We start from the raw sequence: 18,330 nt of genomic DNA, 5'->3' as shown, positions 1-18,330 counted from the left end.
AATGAAGCAATGAGTGCATTGACTAATTAATCTAAAACACAAACAGATTGCGTTTATGAAGAAACTTGCAAACTTTCTTAAGATGTACATATGACCTTCTTTTTAAGATCAAAACCTTACTTATATAAAATAAAACTGAGGCAATTCAGTTTCAAAGTGACTTCTTAGGCTTTCCCACTTAGCTAACCTTAATGGCTAATTATTTGTGATATATCGTTTCAGTTTTCAAACCTTTTATAAACGTTTCCTGAAAATGTGCATTTTTCGTATTTAAAAAATGGTCCCTCCTTTTTGCTTAGAACTTTAATTCTGCTGCAGTTTGCAAAAAAAATGTTTTTGCAGTGCTGCATTTACAAAGCATTTAGTGCAAAGAAAGAAAGCAGGGGACCAGCTGTCTAAGGATTGGCACTAACAGGCACGATATTATTGAAGAGGTCATTCCAGTTTATAAATTACAGTCAACGCTGTAGGTCTTGCTACCAAAAAAGGGGGGGGGGCGGTGGAATCTGTAAATAAAACAACTTATAAAAATTGTGCACGATCCGAATTGCATACAAGCCTTTCTCTCTTAAACAGTGCTGGGTTACAGAATATGCAGAGTGCAGCAGAAAGCAGACACACAAAGGAGTGACACAGTTGTACACCAGGGATGCAATCAACCAAGCACTGCTGTGGTCCTACAACCAGCCATTTTCATGGGGTTGGTAAAGCATCACCCCCCCCCCAATAGATGAGTGCAGTAAATTAGAAGATTGTACCCCAGGTTTGTGCTTTTGTTTTTACACCATAAATCATCCAGATGAAGTAGCGAATAATTGTGGTGTAGGCCCATGATAAAACAGCACAAAAAGTTCTTCAGAAGTCTACTTTTAAGGCATCCAAGTAGTTAATGTGGCAAACACTTTTAAGTAAAACATCAGAAGTGGATTTTTATTTTATAAGCTTTTAGGCCCCCTCCCTCCCAGTAAACACAGTTCAGCTATGTGGCAAAGTCATGGGGTGGCAGGTAAAATGACTTTTTACAATCTTTTTTTTTTTTTTAAAGATAGAAAAAGAAAATAAGGCATGAGACAAAACAGGATTTTTAAAAAAAAACCAAAAATGCTAACACAAAATAGGAGAATCTTCTTTTTCTTGTGGCTGCATCACATGCACGTATTCTACTAGTATTTATTACAGCCATGTGGCACAATTCCGTTTTAACTATACAACAAACAACTTTATTTCAAAATCATTTGTTCAGATAACTTAAAAATAATATAAAAATAAACAATGTTTTTTCCCTCAAAACAACAAAAAGGATGGAAAGTCCAAACAAATAACAACTTTCTGAAATACAAATGAAATGAATGAACACAAATTTATTTTAACAGAAACACATGAAGGCAGCTGTTCTTGGCTTAATGCTTTTCACAGCATCACAATACCAGTCAAATGACGAAAAAACATACATACAAGGGGGGAGAAAATGATAAAAAGCAATATACAAAATTTCAAAGATAAATACAATATTTATAATCAATATGTTACAAAATAAATTCCCTTGGTAGATTGCAAGTGTTTATGTGAAAGAAAGTGTTGTAATGTATGACTATTTTATTCCTTATCTTTATAAGGAATAAAATTTGCTGATCTAAATATTTAAGTGGATCTGAAAAAAATTCAAGACAAGTGTATAAATATTTAGCTACAACTTTGGCAAAATCACAAAAGTCTACAATTTTATAACCACATACAAAACACATTAGGGAAGAAGGATCTAGAAGTCAAAAGGACAATTTTCTGGTACAAGAAACATAGACTTCACAGTAGCCTAAGAATGCAATAGTATACAGTGCTAGCAAAAGTTGAAAAAATGTTGCAGATCACACTTGCTTAACAGGAAGCTCTAGCAGTGGAAGTATATTTTTTTAACCAACAGACAGTAGCATTTTTTTCTCTGTCAGTGTGCTTGTTGAAGGCAAGAGAATTCAATATCAAAGTTACAATTTCTAACTACAATAAGTTACAAAGTTCCATTTCCTTAAGATGAAGTTAAGCAATGATAAACCCTCCCACCCTCCCTAGCTCCCAAAATTTTCCCAAATCATATATTCATCCTTTTTTTCCAGTTTTGATGGCTCATACCTCCTTGGCCCCCTTTTTTCACCACAAAAAAATATTTCACATTATAGAGATACACAACCATTGTGAATCTAGTTATGAGTACAGAAAAATGTTTTGGAGGCGTTTTTCATCAGTGTTTCATGATAATCAAAATGGTGCATCCACAAAGTTTTTCCCGACACATAGCAAGTACTAGACATAGCCAAGACGTAATCAGAAACTTTATACAAAATAGGCGTCGCTTTTTCCTTATTCTTCAGGATCAAGAAATGTGAAAATAAGAGAGAAGTTCAGTTAATAAAATGGAATAGTTCATGAAGAAGTTGATTGTTTGCATGTTGATTCTTAGTAGTTTAAATAAAATCTTTAAACAAAGTTTTTTTTTTTTGTAGCATTTCAATGTTTTGCTGATTGTATTTTGAAGATACTGTTTCCATCAGCATGTCTTATATACTAAACTTGTCCCCTAAAATCTTCTGAAGCTTGGTGCTACGGTAGGTAAACAAAAATGAATTTACATTGGCGGGACTACAAGCCCAGACATAGCTGAAAGAAAGAGAAAAAAACTATTAAATATGTGTATAAGCATTATTAGAACTTGTAAAGAAGAAGGAAAAAAATCCCACCATGCACAAATATTTCCCAGAAGTACCAACTTCCACAAAACATTTAGGGACATCCACCAAACCTATTTCACATAATATATGGGCTGTGATCCAGAGGACTGTGGCTGGCGGGTGGGAGAATACAGCTCCTGCCGCTTTGCAGGCAGATATGTATGTTCTTGCCAAAGTTATGTGCTGGATTAGTGGTGTGAAACATTTCCACATGTGAAACAGATCCTCTGCATGCAAGAGTATTGCACCAGGAAATGAGCTGTGATGCATACAGAAGTTGATTACTGCATGTAGATCATCATCTCTGGATCACAGAGCATGATAGGATGTGTGTGTGTGTGTGTGTGTGTGTGTGTGTGTGTGTGTTTTCTTAAAATCTGGGTGGACTGCTGATGGACATTTTCAACCTTTAGTATTACAACATAGTTTGCATGCAGTAGCTGCCAGACTGTTTTTGTCATCTGTTACTAGTATATCAGGCTATCCAATGAGGGAAGGGGTTTTGTTTTCCCCACTCAAAGATTTTAAATTATTTTTAAAATAGGACTTTCCTACCAGAGCATTCTGTAAAGACTTCACTTTTAAAATGAAAAGGATTCTGACATTTTTTTGTGCAAAGCATCCTGCCTCCCACATGTGTGATATTTCTCTTAGCGTTTTGTTAATGGCAAACAGTGGCCCAGACTCCCTGGAGACTGCCTATGTTGACAGCTGAGAAACAACATGGTCACTTTTGGTAATGTCAGACAAGGCCAGCTCACTCACCAATCAAGGACCAGACACTTCTCAAGTTCCCTAAATGAAAATCTGACTAACCTTAGCTTTTTCTCTTTTTCCAAGCACTCAAGCCTAAGCCTAATTTTGACATTCTGTTAATTGTACTTTATCCTAATAGTATGCTGACTTTAATAAGTCAATGACTTTCTGAGATCAAAGTCAAGTATAGTACACCTGCTTTGGAATCTGTCAAAGCACTATAAAAAAGACATGAGATTAAAATCTTCCACTTGCTAGCTCAATTTGTTTCTTAAAAAATGCTTAGAGCCCAATCCCTTGTTAGTCTGTGTGCACCACACAAAGCTCAGGCTCAAGGTACCCAGTAGTGATGCAAAGAGATCTGAGTCCCTTTGTTCTGGCACTGGGAACTGGCACCAGCCTCTGGATTTAGGTGAGTAGCCACCACTGTTGCTACTTCAGCACTGGGAGAATACTATGCAGAGCACTTAGGAGAGACAAGTCATTTGGTGGCCCCCTGTGTCTCGTCCAAGAATGGGTCAGTAGACCCTAATGCATGTGTCAGCAAAGACCTGTAACAGGGATTTTCTCTGGATATTAAAAGCGATGGGGGGACACTTTCCTAATACTGGACGCTGTGGTAGCTGTGCCGTACATATGGTATATCAAGGGAAAGGACTGGGCTTGTTAAACAGGGAAAAGCTAAATTTTGTCATTATGTTCTAGTTATCTCCTTGGCAAGAGTATAATTTGGACTGTTTTAACCTTATGGTGTTTAAATTTTGTCTTGATCATTCTCATTAATTTATGTACAAGAAACATTAATACATTTTTGATGTAGTGATGCGAACTTCAATTTCCCAGTTCATTAATCTCAAAAAATATCAATTTATCTCAGATTTGCTGTTGCGGGTTTTCCTGAAAGGTGGTTGTATTTCTTATGTAATACTCTCTCTTTGCCTGGCCACCCATGTACTGTATATACTAGAGTATAAGCCGACCTGAATATAAGCCGAGACACGTAATTTTAGCACAAAAAACTGGGAAAACTTATTGACTCGAGTATAAGCCGGTTCACCACATCACAAACCTGGTGGTGGCGACAGTGGCGGAGGAAGAACAAGCAGCCCCAAAGGGCTGCTTTTGGGTTGCTCATTCCTCCACCGCCGCCAGCGGCAAAGGGCTCCTTTCGAGCTGCTCGTCCCTCCGCCGTCGCCTCTGCTGCTTGCAAGAGCAGGCATAGGAGCTGCGGTTGGGAGAGGCGCAGTGCAACACCTCTCCCAACTATGGCTCCTGTACTGAGTCATGAAGCAAAGAAGGAACATAATTTAGGAAGGGCAGATAGGAATGGAGATAGGCTTTTCCTCTTGCCCGGGAGTGCCACAGACATGCTACCTATTTCACTAGCAGCCCCTGTGCAGTTGATTGACCATATTGTAATATATGCATGCCAATGTGTCACAAAGGGTGACTCAGTAACCCTTGTACATGTGTGGTCCCACTGACTAAAATTCAGATTCATGGGAGTAGTGGTGCTCATGGATTCCTTTCCCCACAGAACAGATGGAACGATGAGGATGAGTTGAATGTCTGTGTTGAGCAGTAGCTCCATGAATTCTGCTGCTCTACCCATGGACCTTTGGCTTAGTGGAAGAACAGCATGCAAGACAGCCCTCACCCTATGCGGTAAGTCTTGTTTTCTCATACAGTTCGCAGCTTGCTTGTAAAATACTGGTTGATGATTTATTTTTTTCTAGAAAAAAACAACAATGCTGGGGGGGCGGGTAAGTAACTTTTATGTAGTTTTTCCACAGTGAATACTGCCAGCCTTAGATGTAACTTACGAGGTTAGGCAAATCCTGTACATGAAAGTTTTGAGCATGCCTTTGTTTACATGGAAAGATTAGTCACAGGCTTGCAGATGGAGCCTAACAACCAGACTCTCTTCCATTTCGACCCCTATGTGCCACTGCTTGGATTGCAGCCAGTTCTTGCCAGCTGTGAATTCCCCCAATATGGCAGCGTTCCAGTATATTTAGCTCCTGCACAATGCTGCCATCAGGGCTGGGAGAAACAATGCCAAATGATGGGGGCACAGTGATGTGCTGCTCACAGTTTTCGGCCAGTAAATGTTCCCTTGTGGTAACTGCAGCTCATTGGCAAGGGATGGAGCAGAGCCTTGGCTATCTGCGGCAGCAGCGAGCTCTCTCTGCCATTAATTGACAGCAATAAATACTAATAACACTATTACCATTTGGTAGCAAGTATTCTGTTAAATTAGGGCCAACAGTGGTGAATGCAACATTCAGCCAATTTTCACCTTCCTGTATTGCCAATGAAATAGCTGCACAGAAGAGGAAACATGGTTCCAATAGTCTCCATGACCCCTTTTTTTAAAAAAAAAATGTCTATAAAATGCAGTTTAGGGTTCAGTTTAGTTGGGTATTCCTAAAGAGGCTGATGCCCTTCCTCACCATACTTCTGGGAAATTTATTTTCTCCTGAAAAAATACAGGTGTTATGTTCTCCAAAATATACAGTCTTGCAAACAGGGCATAAACTCAAAGACACTATTACCAATGCCATCAAACACACAAGCTGATTGCTGTTTTCAGTATACTAGTGACGACCCAACTTGGGTGACTAGAGTTTTTGACTGGGGAAACCTGGCTCAAATACATGTAGAGGGAAGGTTGCTAGGTTAACTTGGACCAGGGACTCTTTCTTAGCCTAACCTACCTCACAGGGTTGTTATTAGAATAAACCTGAGAAAAGCAACACCCTGAGCTCCATGGAAGGAGAGGGAATACAAATGTGATGTATAAACAAATCAAGCAGGATGTGCTCTGAGCAGATATACAGGAAAACCATTGGTCCCTGCTAAAGCATGTTTCCAAACAGTCTTCAGCGCACACACGCAGCTACATATTTTTCCTCTTATTCATATATACAATCCCACATGCTCATGCATATCTCTTGCTCCTGTTGCATATAAACGTACAAAACCCTTGTCCTTATTAACATATGCAAACAAATGCATACTCTAATCACCTTTCTAAAAACTGAGGCAAAGTTGACATGAAGAGACAGCAAAGCATAGGTTTCTGCCAGATGCACCAAAACTCCTGATGCTACATGTTCAGTGTACGTAATATTTTCTTTCTTTTTTATTGGGTTTCTGAACCCTTCACTCTTTCAGCATCTGCCCACACCACACTGAACCTTCCCTGGCTTGCTCACAATCCTTAGATAGTGTCAGATTTACGGGCCATGGTTTGCACTATCAAGGCCCCCCTTGGTTTCTGCCTGTGACTAGGGTAGAAGGCATTCACCACAGGAATACCAATTACATATAAGCCACAGGTTAGCTACATTTGGTCTAAACTCTGAGCTCATGCATAGATATGACTTAACCCCATTTATTTATAGAGCTGCTTTCAAATGTATGAGCCTTTGATCACTGTCAGAGACAACATTATTTAGCTACAGGTCTTTCATTTTTATACTGAACCAAAATACTTAATTTTAATCTGCAAAAAATATATATATTTAGAAATCAACCCAAATTTAATATGTGAAATGTATTTTAAAGGTATGTGGTGAAATACGATTCCCACAAGTTTCGTTTCTGATTGTCGCGGAAATAGTCTTTTTTCAAAGTATTTGTCTGCAATATTCTTTCATATTTTTCACTATTGACAAAGCAGGTAAAATAATTTAGTCTTAGGCATGATAGAACTAATAGCACAACACTTGGAAAAAAATAGTATGCTGCTTGCTTATGTTCAGGAAATATAGTGGGTGAAAATGTAATGGTGACAAACTATGATGTGGACTTTCATGTTATACTGCAAGGAAGAGCACATGAGAAAAAGGATGTTGTTTGGTCTGAAAAAGCAGAGGAGATTTACGCAGTTCATGCTGTTTTATTTATTTTGGCAAAGAATGACTCGAGCTACCCCAGTCATGCAATCTGCAATTGGCATGCTCACCTGGAAGGTGAATTAACAATTGTGCCCTCAGTGTGCTCCCAAGTGGCAAACTAGATAAGTGGCACACACTTCTGCAAACTCTCCTAGTTTAAAGTTTTTGTGGCTACAGAAGGGAGAACCCAAGCTAATTGTGTAGTCGGTCATTCAAATGCTGCTTTATATTAGCACTTGGGTTAATATAGTGGCAGTGAATACATAGTTTGAAAGAGGACCAATGCTGGTTGCTGTCATATCAGCTTCTCTCTGCCACCTGCCTTCAGACTTGCACAGTGGTGTCAAGGCCATTGCCACCACAATCTGGTTTTCTGTATCCAGAAGAAGTGGAAGCAATGCCAGGGAATTGGTCCCTGAAATCATTTTCTTGTTGAAGAGTTGGAAGGCACAGGGATCATTCTCTGAGCTCCCCAAGTGTCAGTGGAAGAATGTGAGAGGAGATGGGCAGGTGACAGGATTATATTGTCAGTGACCACACCTTTGGTAATTGTCTGCAAGGCTGATCTGTGCATTAGACAAGCCAATAAATGCCACTGTGTGTGACTCAAATCTACATACCATTAAGACCTAGTTAATAGTGTTCATTGTGGACATTTCCGACTAGAGCTTCTCGCACTCGTGTCTCCCTGGTCTACAACATCGGTACCCTGCACTGTATTTGTTGATCAACATAGGTATTAGTTTTGTGCATGCAGGGCGGAAGGAGTGCAATAAAGACTATCTGGTGTCTTAGCGGGAAGGAAATGGAACCAAATATCTTAAATCCATAGTTTTGCTGGCTTAATATCCCAACTGTGTTCTTTTATTGTAGTTATTGGGAGTTTGGAACAGTGGTCATTAGCATTGCTGAGGAAGCAGAATTCCCAGCATGGGAGGATTATCTTATTCCTGTGCCCTAACCCTACTGTATTGAGCACAGGAGAGATGCCATAGCAGAAGCACCATACCTGAGGCGATAATTTGCTTTGCTCATTTAATTTTTAAGGTGACATGAAAGAAGCAGCAAATGTACTGCCCTGTTCTGTCTCTGCATGGGAGCCCACAGAAGACAAGGCAGCCCCTTAGGAGAGAGCAGGCTAGCCATAATCTGTTCAGGTCGGAGTCACAGGACCATGGATAGCTCTAAATTGGTAATTGCTCTGACAAGATCTGGAGCACAGCTAAAGCCTTCCACCCCTCTTTACTCAGGCTGCCCTTCTCAGATTCTGACCACTTCCTGAGGAATGGAGATACTTAAAGTCTACTTAAAGCAGTAGACTTCTGGCCTGGCGCTCCCACCTTACTCACTGTAGACACTGATAAGCAGGGCACTGTGAATGTGAGCCCCCCTGGTGTAAAGAGTACTGAGTTCTCCAGGGATTTTATCTTGGGAGGTTCCACTCCAGAGGTCTTTGGTTCAGTGGGATTCTAGCTCAGGCTCAGGTTGGTGTCTGTCTAGGTCCAGCATATTTGAAAATTTTGCTGCCAGTCCTCTTAACCTGGCATGCTCCTCCTCTATGTCAAGCCACTGCTCATGGTTGGGATCATGACACAAACTAGCCATTCCTAAAATGCCAATGTTTGCTTCAGCTGTATTTGCACATAATACCAACAAAAATAAAATTCAGTGTTCAGGCTTCAAGCACAGCTATGATTGGTTTTAACTGATTATGATGTATGTTCTGGCCCAAACTAGTTTTTAATGTGAATGTGCAGCATGCTGTTACAAAATGCTGAAAAGGTATTGCTCCAGTCCTCCCATGCTCTTCCCATGCAGCTGAGAAACAAGCTAGGATTTCACTTGTTGTGATATCAGAACCTGGACTCGTGTTTTGTTCCATCAAAAGAAACCACAAACAGTAAGCTAAGAACAACTCTTGGTTACCACTCGTGGTTTGTTTGTAGAGAAAAAAACCATGAGCCTGGCTCTGGACATTGTGACAGCCAGACTCTGGATTGTTTCCTGGTGGTGTAGCAGAAGTAGGGAAAAGCAGAGCAATAACTTTTCAACAGCATGCACCAACACATGGAGTATTCACATTAAATCACAATTGATTTTTATCTGTTTTTAATGTAACACGTAAACCAGGCCACCATCTTTAACGTTTCCTGGTTCAAACTAGGAACCATAGTTTCTTGAAATAGATTGTGAAAGCTTCTCATCTCCTCCTCGTGGCCATGTCAGAGGAGGAGCAGGGAAGGGCAAGAGCATGAGGCTTTCATGTGTAGAATGATAAAATATGGTTTAGCATTATGTGCAGGTTCGTTTTTGGACTGCTTCACACGTGTGTGTACATCACTAAATTGCAAATGGTTCAATGACTAAATTCCTTTTACTGAAAAGTAATTTGCTTAAGGTGAAGTAAGCTATGGTTTGTGATCACTGATAGTACATTCAAACATGTTTGATGCATTTGATTCCCAACTACTCTTGCTTTCTGCTTATGGCATGCTAGATTCAGGACAATTTAGGTTAAATGAGTTTCTATGAGTAGAGACAATTCAAACATGAGTGTGTACATGGGTGAGCTTGCTTTTAAGTTAGGGAGGGTGTGGAAAAAATCTGTGGGACCTTTCTGGCTCCATAAGAGTGGCTGTAAATGTCCACCTTTTTGGTGCCATCTGAGCTGTTCAACACAAGATCAGTTTATTTCATCAGCACAGCTGAAAAACTATGATTTCTGAAACTATTAGAATAATTTTATATTAGCTTATATTTGTCACCAATGTTGTATTTCAAATGCTGCATTTTTTTGGACAGCAAAGTAATTTGGGGAAATGGTTTAATGTGTCAGTAAGAACGTCAGGCTTTAGAAGTGACCAGGATTAATAGGATCCTAGTGTCAAAGTTTAATTGCATTTGCCCATCAAGCTTTAATACTGATTTATTAATTGGCAAGATAAAGTATCAAATACCCAATAAGTCTGCCTTTTTTTCTTTACTTATTTACACTTTTGCCAAACTATATAATTAAAAACAACCACACAATTTAAGCACTTAGGTAGGTGGAAAGAAGTTTGGATATTCACCAAGGGCCACCAAAAGAAAGCATTATGGGCCTCCACATCATTACAGTCTCTAACAGAATAAAATGGAGGTTGAACCTACCAAGTATACATTTGGGGCCCATAAGGGAAAATCCTATTTTCTTTTTTCAAGATGCCCTGTTCACTGCGTTTCTTTCACACACCCAGGCAAATCATGTCCTTGGTTTACTATCATATAAATTGAAGGTCTGTCCCTGAAGCTACTCTCAAGAGAAATGTTAAAGGTGGAATTATCAAAGTAACTAAATGGTTTAGGAGCAAAAGTTTCACACATGCTGCTTTAGCACATTTTTTAAAAAATAACTTCACCCCTGGTTTTTTTGTAATAACAGAAGCTACCTATGGGTCTGTAGGTTACAATGAATGCATTTTGTTTATTTCTAAAATTTATATACCTGTTATTCCAGCCTGTGGTGTACATATCTAAAATAACTTCATCCAGCAAGCAACACATCAAAATCCAAACCTAATGATGGGACAATGCTACCTTGCATTTACATTGAAAATGCCCATATGTACCTCACTAGACAGAGAAGTGTAGGTCAGTCCTTCTCTCTGGGGAGATACGTTTATGATGCAATCTTGGTTTTCATGTAGGGCTGCTCAGTACTGGACAGCATGGTGGGGGTGGTGGAGCTTACCTGAGCTCCAGTCAGTTGCGTTGATGCAAATGTACTGTCAAGGACCCTGGATTTCACCATACCAAGCGTCCCACTGCATTTTCCCTCTAGCTTCTGGTAAGTAGTAGCAACATGACTGACCACAGGTCAGGTGAGCATCCCCTTCCCCACCATGAGAGAGATTTTTACGATCTAAAGAGAAACCAGAGTATGCCATCTGCAACTGGGACTGCTTTTTAAGGAAATACTTCCTGTAAAAATACCAAGGTGGTACCTGTGTGATTGCCTCATTCTGCATGCGGTTTTTATTCCCCACCCCACCCCAAAAAGCCCACCCTCTGACCCAATGAGTACAGGAAATTTTGCTCTTCAGAATTCTGGAAATTTGTTTTGTTGCCCTAGTGCAGCTGCAGCATTGGAGGGATGAATGTATTTAAAAGTACTGTTGATAATATATTATTTCATAACACTACGCTTCCACTCCCCCCGCCTTCCTTACATCGTTAGAACTGGCCCAAACTATGTGCATTCTTCTACAGAAAAACAATTTGCTGTGCATAGGTGCAATGGAAGTTTTGTAATCTCAGTGCTAAGGAAAATCTGAGGAACGTCTGTGAATTTGAGGTAACTCTTGGGAACAGACAATTATACTGAGGCAGTCAAGAGAAATTTATTGGAAGAAGGTTTACATATTCAGTAAACTGTATTCATAATTACCTCTCACATTTCCTGAGATCAGTGGTAGATCTTGGAGGAGGAGGCCTTTAAAGGATTCCTAAATTGGTTTGGGGTTTTTAAACTACAGCCAGGAGGGAGGAAGAAAGGTCTGAGGCACTGGTAAATTTCCAGAGACTCCTGCATAGAACAATGGGAGAAAGGAGGGATTTAGGGTCTTTCTCCCATGATGCCACAGAAAAGGGGAGGAGAGGAAGTGACTTGACATATTTCCAGTAAGTGGGAGGGGAGGAGCTGAAAGAGAAGAAGTGGGAGTGATAGAAGTTAAAGAATGCAAGGGATGGTGGAGATCATGAAGGGAGAACCTGGTTTGTCTTCCAACCCTGAAAACTCAGGAATTCCCTCACCCAGCTAGGGTGTGCATCAACTCAGATTCTACAATCTGCTATCCCAAGTGTACCTCTCAATTCAAATGTAAAGTTGGGAGTGTGATTATTTCCTCACAATTGGAAGGAAAAGCTCTGCTCAGGAAACATAAATTGGGACGAAAGAAATACCCCTTTGCTAAACTTTTATTGAAATGGTTGCAGATTTCTAACAAAATTTACAAACCCTGAACTTTGCACCTTACATTTGTTATTAAAGTTTTTCTTCCGTTGTTTTTTTTTAAAATTAACTAGCTTCACCAAATGCATATTTATTTCAAGAGAAGAAACAATTCTATTCAGAGGCTCCTGTTGAAGTAATTCACAGGTAAACGAGCAAACAAAGTTTGCTGGGGTTATGCATATGTGTTTAGATGATAAGGACCAGAGATTTCAAAACTCTCAACAATTACTAATGCTTTAATGACCTGATCAGAGGCAAACAAGGAGTTGCCTTTGGCCCTCTCTGACAGACAGGTGCTTTTAGGCAGCAATCCTATCCAGCCTTTTCACCAAAGACTCTGTAAGTACAAACGTACCCGCATTTCTTTGTGAACCTTAGGATCTTTTCAGTATTGCAGATTATATTCCTGATTTTTTAATCTTAAAATAGAATACAAAAATGTTTGAGTTCAAACATTAGAAAAATAAGGTAGCACACAGACCAGTTAGTTGGTCTGGACAGCTTGTAGATTTCCATCACTGGATATTTTACAGGTAATTTGAGATAAAAAAATCCCTAAGGGGTAGCATCTTTATTGGCATAAATTAGATTGATCTTCTCAAGTCGTTTTCCAGTCCTACCAATGATATTTATACATCTAAAGGTATACTCAGTGCTAATGTTGAAATATATGATGATCATGATATTCGCTTTATAAGACCAAGAGCCTAAAATGTAAATGTATGCCTTTGTGATCCTGGACTTTTTTTTCTTTCCTGATACTCAGAAAGTGAATGGCGGCTGCAGTGTAAATAAATCAATACTAGTTGTTCTCCATTCCACCCAGGCTGTGCCGTGTTAAGTGCTCAGAGCATGTTTTTTGGTGTCCGTTAAGAGTTACAGTTCAGGCTGGCTCAGTTGAAGCAGGTTTTGGTTCTGCGTTGAAAAAGGTATGGCAGTGATATACATGCAAAGCAGTCTCTTTAATAAGAGACTTTGCAGTTGTTTCGGCTCCCTCTATAAATTTTCACACTTAGTATTAATGACTGCAAGTGGCTATGTAAATTCTACAAGCTATTTTATAGTTATTTGTCCTGATTTTCCTCTTTTTATGGACAGTTTAGCTGGAATAAGTTCCAATAAGAGCACAAAAACCTCATTAGGAATCTTGAGGGTGAACAAAAGCTACGTTGAAACAACAGCTTCAAACGTCTGTAAGGTTCTTCAAGTTTCAAATAGTGACACAAGTAGGAGAAACAGCACATCTTGAAATGCTGCCGATTAAAATGTGTCTATAAAAAATGCATGCAGTATAAAGAAGAAAAAGGAACACATCTGATCTGTGAGAGACATTCAGGGTTGTGTGTTTATTTTTAAAATTAAGGCACGAAACCTTAAGGGGAAATGCTGGAAAAACAGCTAGTATTTCTTCTAATGCAAAGCTTAAAGTTTAACCACTGTATGGTAAAATGGTTGGCTATGTTTTGTGCTACTGTATTTAATACCAAGGTCTTGCCCCTGCAATGCAAAGCCATTTAAAAAAATAAAAAATAAGTACCTCGTTTTTGAAGTCTGGGGTTTTGTCTTTTAATATTTGCCAGTAAAAATACTTCCTTTTCCCTTTTAGATCTAAAAATGTTAGGTTCTAGTGTTTTGTTTTTAAAAATAATAATCTGCAATTACACAAAAAAATGATACAGAGATCCAGCTCACCTTGAAGTCCATTTCCATTTGCACTGGTGCAAGATGGTGGAGGAGAAGCTTGGGGCCTGACAACAGGAGCAAAGGCGCTCTTTTGTTTCACTGCAGAGATGACATTGGCAGGTGAGAATGAGAAAATGCCGTGTGTACTGCTACAGTTTGAAGGGAGGGTGACCGAAGAGGCTGCCATGGTAGGGCTTGACGGCACTACTGCAATAAAGCAAAAATAATCAGGACTCATATTGTGGATTTTATGGCAAACATGGAGGGAAGGGGGGAAAAGAGATTGATAGGGCCTTGTCTCTCTTATAATAGCGGGGGGAAATTATATATGAAAAAATAAAAAGCTTTGGCTTGCCACACTCTGGATAACAGGCAAACTCTTTTGTGTTGGACCTTGGTTGCAGATTTTGTAGTCCAATCTAGTTCTTTTTTTCTTTTCTCTTTTAACCAAGATTATTGTTTGGCATATACCAATATATTTGCCATGGTTTTTTTAATTGGTTTTGGTTTGTTTTTTAAATGTCCAGCCTCCAGAGTCACCCCTCCTTTTATCCAGTAGCTCACATTGTAGAAAAATCAAAATAAAGTAAATATATATATATATTGTAACAAATAAAGAATCTATGTAATGGCTACATGTACCAGAAAAAGACACTTACTGCCATAAGGGGAGTTAGCTGAAGAGCCATTAAGAAATCCAGGGGAACCAGGTACACCAAGATTGGGCATGCCAGCATTGCCATATCCATTCATGCTATTGCTGACTGTGTTGTAATTGGACTGCTGAGGAGTACTGCTCGGAACATATCCTCGCGGGGAAACACTGCTTGTGTTGCGACTGTAACCTACTGTGTTAGGTGGAGAGAAAGAGAGAAAAACCCATCCCAAGAAAATGGTTATTATTTAGGGGGGTGAAGGGTTTCCCTTCCGCATCATACATTACACACTTTTAATTGATTGCACAGCTTTGGTCTAAGTTGTCTGCTACTGCCCTATCATCTCTTTACAGTTCAAGATAACCTTATCACGCCAACCCTACTTAAATCATCGAGGATCATTCTGTGTTGCCTCTGCTCCTGGCAGAGAAAGCCAACAAAAAGCTTCCTTCGATCCAATTGTGTCAGCTTCCGTCACATTTGTCTTTAGTAGTAATTATCAGAAGGCTTGGTTGCTGGTTTGTACCAACATGCTGAACGAACTTTCAGCCTTTTTGGGACTTCAAATGCCAAAATTGGCAGAAACAGGAGGGGAAGGGCTAAAAATAGAAAGGAAAGACCTGTTTGCTGCAAAAAGCTGCTTTTTATTTTAATCTTCAATGTTACAACTGATATTTTTACACACTAAATATACCGTATTTTTCGCCCTATAGGACGCACCGGCCCATAGGACGCACCTAGTTTTCAGGGGGGGAAATCAAGTAAAAAAATATGATCCCCCCCCCCGCAGCTCTGGGAGCAATGGACAGGCTGCACGCAGCCTGTGCGCTACTCCAAGACCTCCCTGCTTTTGTGGGAGGTGGCGGAATTCCCCCACCTCCCGCAAAAGCCCACAGGAGCCCAGCGTGACTCCTGCGGGCTTTTTGACCAGGAGGGAGAAGGGACTGAAACGGCCAGTCAGTCCCTTCTCCCTCCACACTGAGAGCCAGTGTGGTGTAGTGGTTAAGAGCGGTAGTCTCGTAATCTGGGGAACCAGGTTCGCGTCTCCGCTCCTCCACATGCATCTGCTGGGTGACCTTGGGCCAGTCACACTTCTGTGAAGTCTCTCAGCCCCACTCACCTCACAGAGTGTTTGTTGTGGGGGAGGAAGGGAAAGGAGAATGTTAGCCGCTTTGAGACTCCTTAAAGGGAGTGAAAGGCGGGATATGAAATCCAAACTCCTCTTCTTCTTCTTCTCAAGGAAAAGCCCCCAAGAGTGGCGCGCTCTTTAAAGGGTGCGCGTCTCCTGCGGGCTTTTCTAGGAGGTGAGGGAATTCCCCCCCCCCATCGTAGAAAAGCCAGCAGAAGTCGCGGAGCCCTTTTAAAGAGCACACGGCTTTTGCCTGCTTTTGCGGGAGGTGGGGGAATTCCCCCATCTCCCGCAAAAGCCCACGAGGGTTGGAGAGTAGCGGGAAGGTGTCGCGCGCCTTCCTGCTGCCCCCCATCCTCTGGGGCTGGCGATGGGGGAAGCGCTGCTTTCCCCCACCGCCAGCCTCAAAGAGCAGACTCTCCTGGCTTCAGCAGAAGCAATGCGAAGCCTCTGGAGCACAGGCTTCGGAGGCTTCGCGTTGCTATCGCTGAAGCCAAGGAGCCTGCATTCGCCCCATAAGACGCACACACATTTCCCCTTCATTTTTGGAGAGGGAAAAGTGCGTCTTATAGGGCGAAAAATTCGGTAAGCAAGTGCTCCCACTGGGTGCCCATGCTTCAGTGAAAACCAGCCTGGATTTATTTATGATATCAATATGACACAAGTAAGTTCAACAGACACACATAATTTGGACAGTAGCAAGAATTTAGTGGCCCTGATCCAGGAATATTACGCTGTCTCACTGCGTTCAACTGGACTCACTCCCTTATTAAGCACATTTAGAATTGTGGCATCAGGCAGAACGTACTTGCTCTGTTGATCTCTGCAAGGTTTAGGCACAACTGTCTTTCGCTATATTAGAGGTTAATATGTTTCTAATTAATCAGTTATGTTATAAGCAATAATATAGATTATCATGTTTTATAATAATACTTATGGCTTTCTTCCAAGTAAATGGCCATAGGATTACAGCACCGAGTAGACATGTAGAAAATTGCACTGTTAATTCTTATAAGCTTTTTGTATTTTATTCAATATTTTCAATAAAGATTCTGCTTCGTAAAGCAAAAAATAAACTTCAATGAATATAATTGGTACACCTGTGGTTAATTGAATGCATGAATCTACTGAAGGAAGAAGGTGCAATATACTGATCAACGTCAAGAATATCCAAAACTTTGGATACATAATTATTAAAACTTCACATACCTTGGTCATTAGCTTGTGATGTTTCTGAAACATTAACTGCTAGCTGGCTGCTAAATGAATTTACTCCCATCATGCCAGTATGAGCTGGGGTGTTGGCAAGTGTTGGAATCTGATTGTGATTGCGTGGCACACTGTATAATGCTTCTGCAATATCTGCTGCTCGTTTCAGAATTATTTCCTGCAAAATTGTAAAAGAATTAATTTCAAGTAAGTAATACAGTGTGCTTGTTTCACCACATTCTCTAATTGTGTGGTGCAGGTTAATCTAAGATTATAGTAGGCACTGATGGATGCCAGTGTTCTTGATAAAAGTTTACAGCCTCTTTCATTTGGCAAATTGCTGTACGTATTCCTGTAAACCTTACCAGTGGTGACTCTAAAGAGATAAATAGTACAAATATCCCATCTAGCATTTCTGCTAGTGTGGCATTTAAAGAAGAAAAAAGTACTTTACTTGGAAAATGCAGCAAAATTATTTCCAGTAGTTTGCAACACAATACACATTTATCTGCCGCGTAGTAAATTTAGCTAGCGATTTCCATTAGCCACCAATATATTGGACCACATTTAAGCTTAAGCATTTGGCACATACAGTGGTACCTCTAGTTACGAACTTAATTCGTTCTGGAGGTCCGTTCTTAACCTGAAACTGTTCTTAACTAGAGGCGTGCTTTCGCTAATGGGGCCTCTTGCTGCCACTGCACCGCCGGCACACGATTTCCGTTCCCATCCTGGGGCAAAGTTCTCAACTCGAGGTAATGCTTCCAAGTTAGCGGTGTTTGTAACCTGAGGCATTTGTAACCTGAGGCGTTTGTAACTCAAGGTACCACTGTATTCTTAATTACCACTTGTGATAGGAAAATAAGTTTGGAAAAGAAAATGGTAAATGAATCTCAATTCTCATTAAGATATTGCTTCATATCACCACCCTTAAGGTAGCTGGGAAAACGATGTGGTGCACTGGAAGAACACATCAATGTTTTGCCAGGTTTGCAAAGGGCAGCTGCCCATTCGCTACATTGTGTGCATGTGGCTATATATGCACATGAGAGGACCCACCTGGTTGTTGTGGGGCATGCCATACAGGGCTTCAACAAGGTCAGCTGCTCTTTTAAGTAATACTTCCTATAAATTAAAAACAACAACAGTAAATTGCTTTTCACTTAACACTGAAATAGTTCATCAGAACAAAGGCAATGGAAAAACATACATACCCAACACTACAAACAGGCTGTGGCATCTGTCCTTACCGAATACCTGATAACTGGGCAGAGTATAA

The 18,330-nt window shown here is 40.3% G+C and overlaps 1 protein-coding gene and 1 long non-coding RNA gene across 25 annotated transcripts in view; one reads left to right on the top strand and one right to left on the bottom strand.

Moving 5' to 3' along the window:
• Positions 1–17,019, top strand: part of LOC307216807 — a 60,310-nt gene extending 43,291 nt beyond the window's left edge. Inside the window, exons 2-6 of one of the 2 annotated variants that reach the window (XR_013839327.1) lie at positions 5,017–5,144; positions 11,068–11,207; positions 14,054–14,177; positions 15,067–15,408; positions 16,433–17,019. This is a non-coding gene — a long non-coding RNA (uncharacterized lncRNA). The other variant, XR_013839328.1, reaches the window with a different exon arrangement.
• EBF3 (EBF transcription factor 3) overlaps positions 1–18,330 on the bottom strand; it is a gene marked incomplete at its 3' end in the record, with an annotated part of 669,366 nt that overhangs the window by 472,568 nt on the left and 178,468 nt on the right. For 7 of the 23 annotated variants that reach the window (XM_079977373.1, XM_079977384.1, XM_079977389.1 and 4 more), the window contains 5 exons: positions 18,111–18,176; positions 17,052–17,229; positions 14,717–14,905; positions 14,067–14,264; positions 11,149–11,282 (listed from right to left, as the gene is read on the bottom strand). In XM_079977373.1, coding sequence (XP_079833499.1) covers positions 11,149–11,282; positions 14,067–14,264; positions 14,717–14,905; positions 17,052–17,229; positions 18,111–18,176 — 765 coding nt within the window. Of the gene's footprint in view, positions 1–2,253; positions 2,653–11,148; positions 11,283–14,066; positions 14,265–14,716; positions 14,906–17,051; positions 17,230–18,110; positions 18,177–18,330 lie in introns of those variants that run through there. The other 16 variants (XM_079977391.1, XM_079977392.1, XM_079977395.1 and 13 more) reach the window with 7 other exon arrangements.

This window comes from Podarcis cretensis, assembly GCF_951804945.1.
Source record: "Podarcis cretensis genome assembly, chromosome: 5".
Lineage (NCBI taxonomy): Eukaryota > Metazoa > Chordata > Lepidosauria > Squamata > Lacertidae > Podarcis > Podarcis cretensis.
This window is presented reverse-complemented; position numbering and strand designations above follow the sequence as displayed.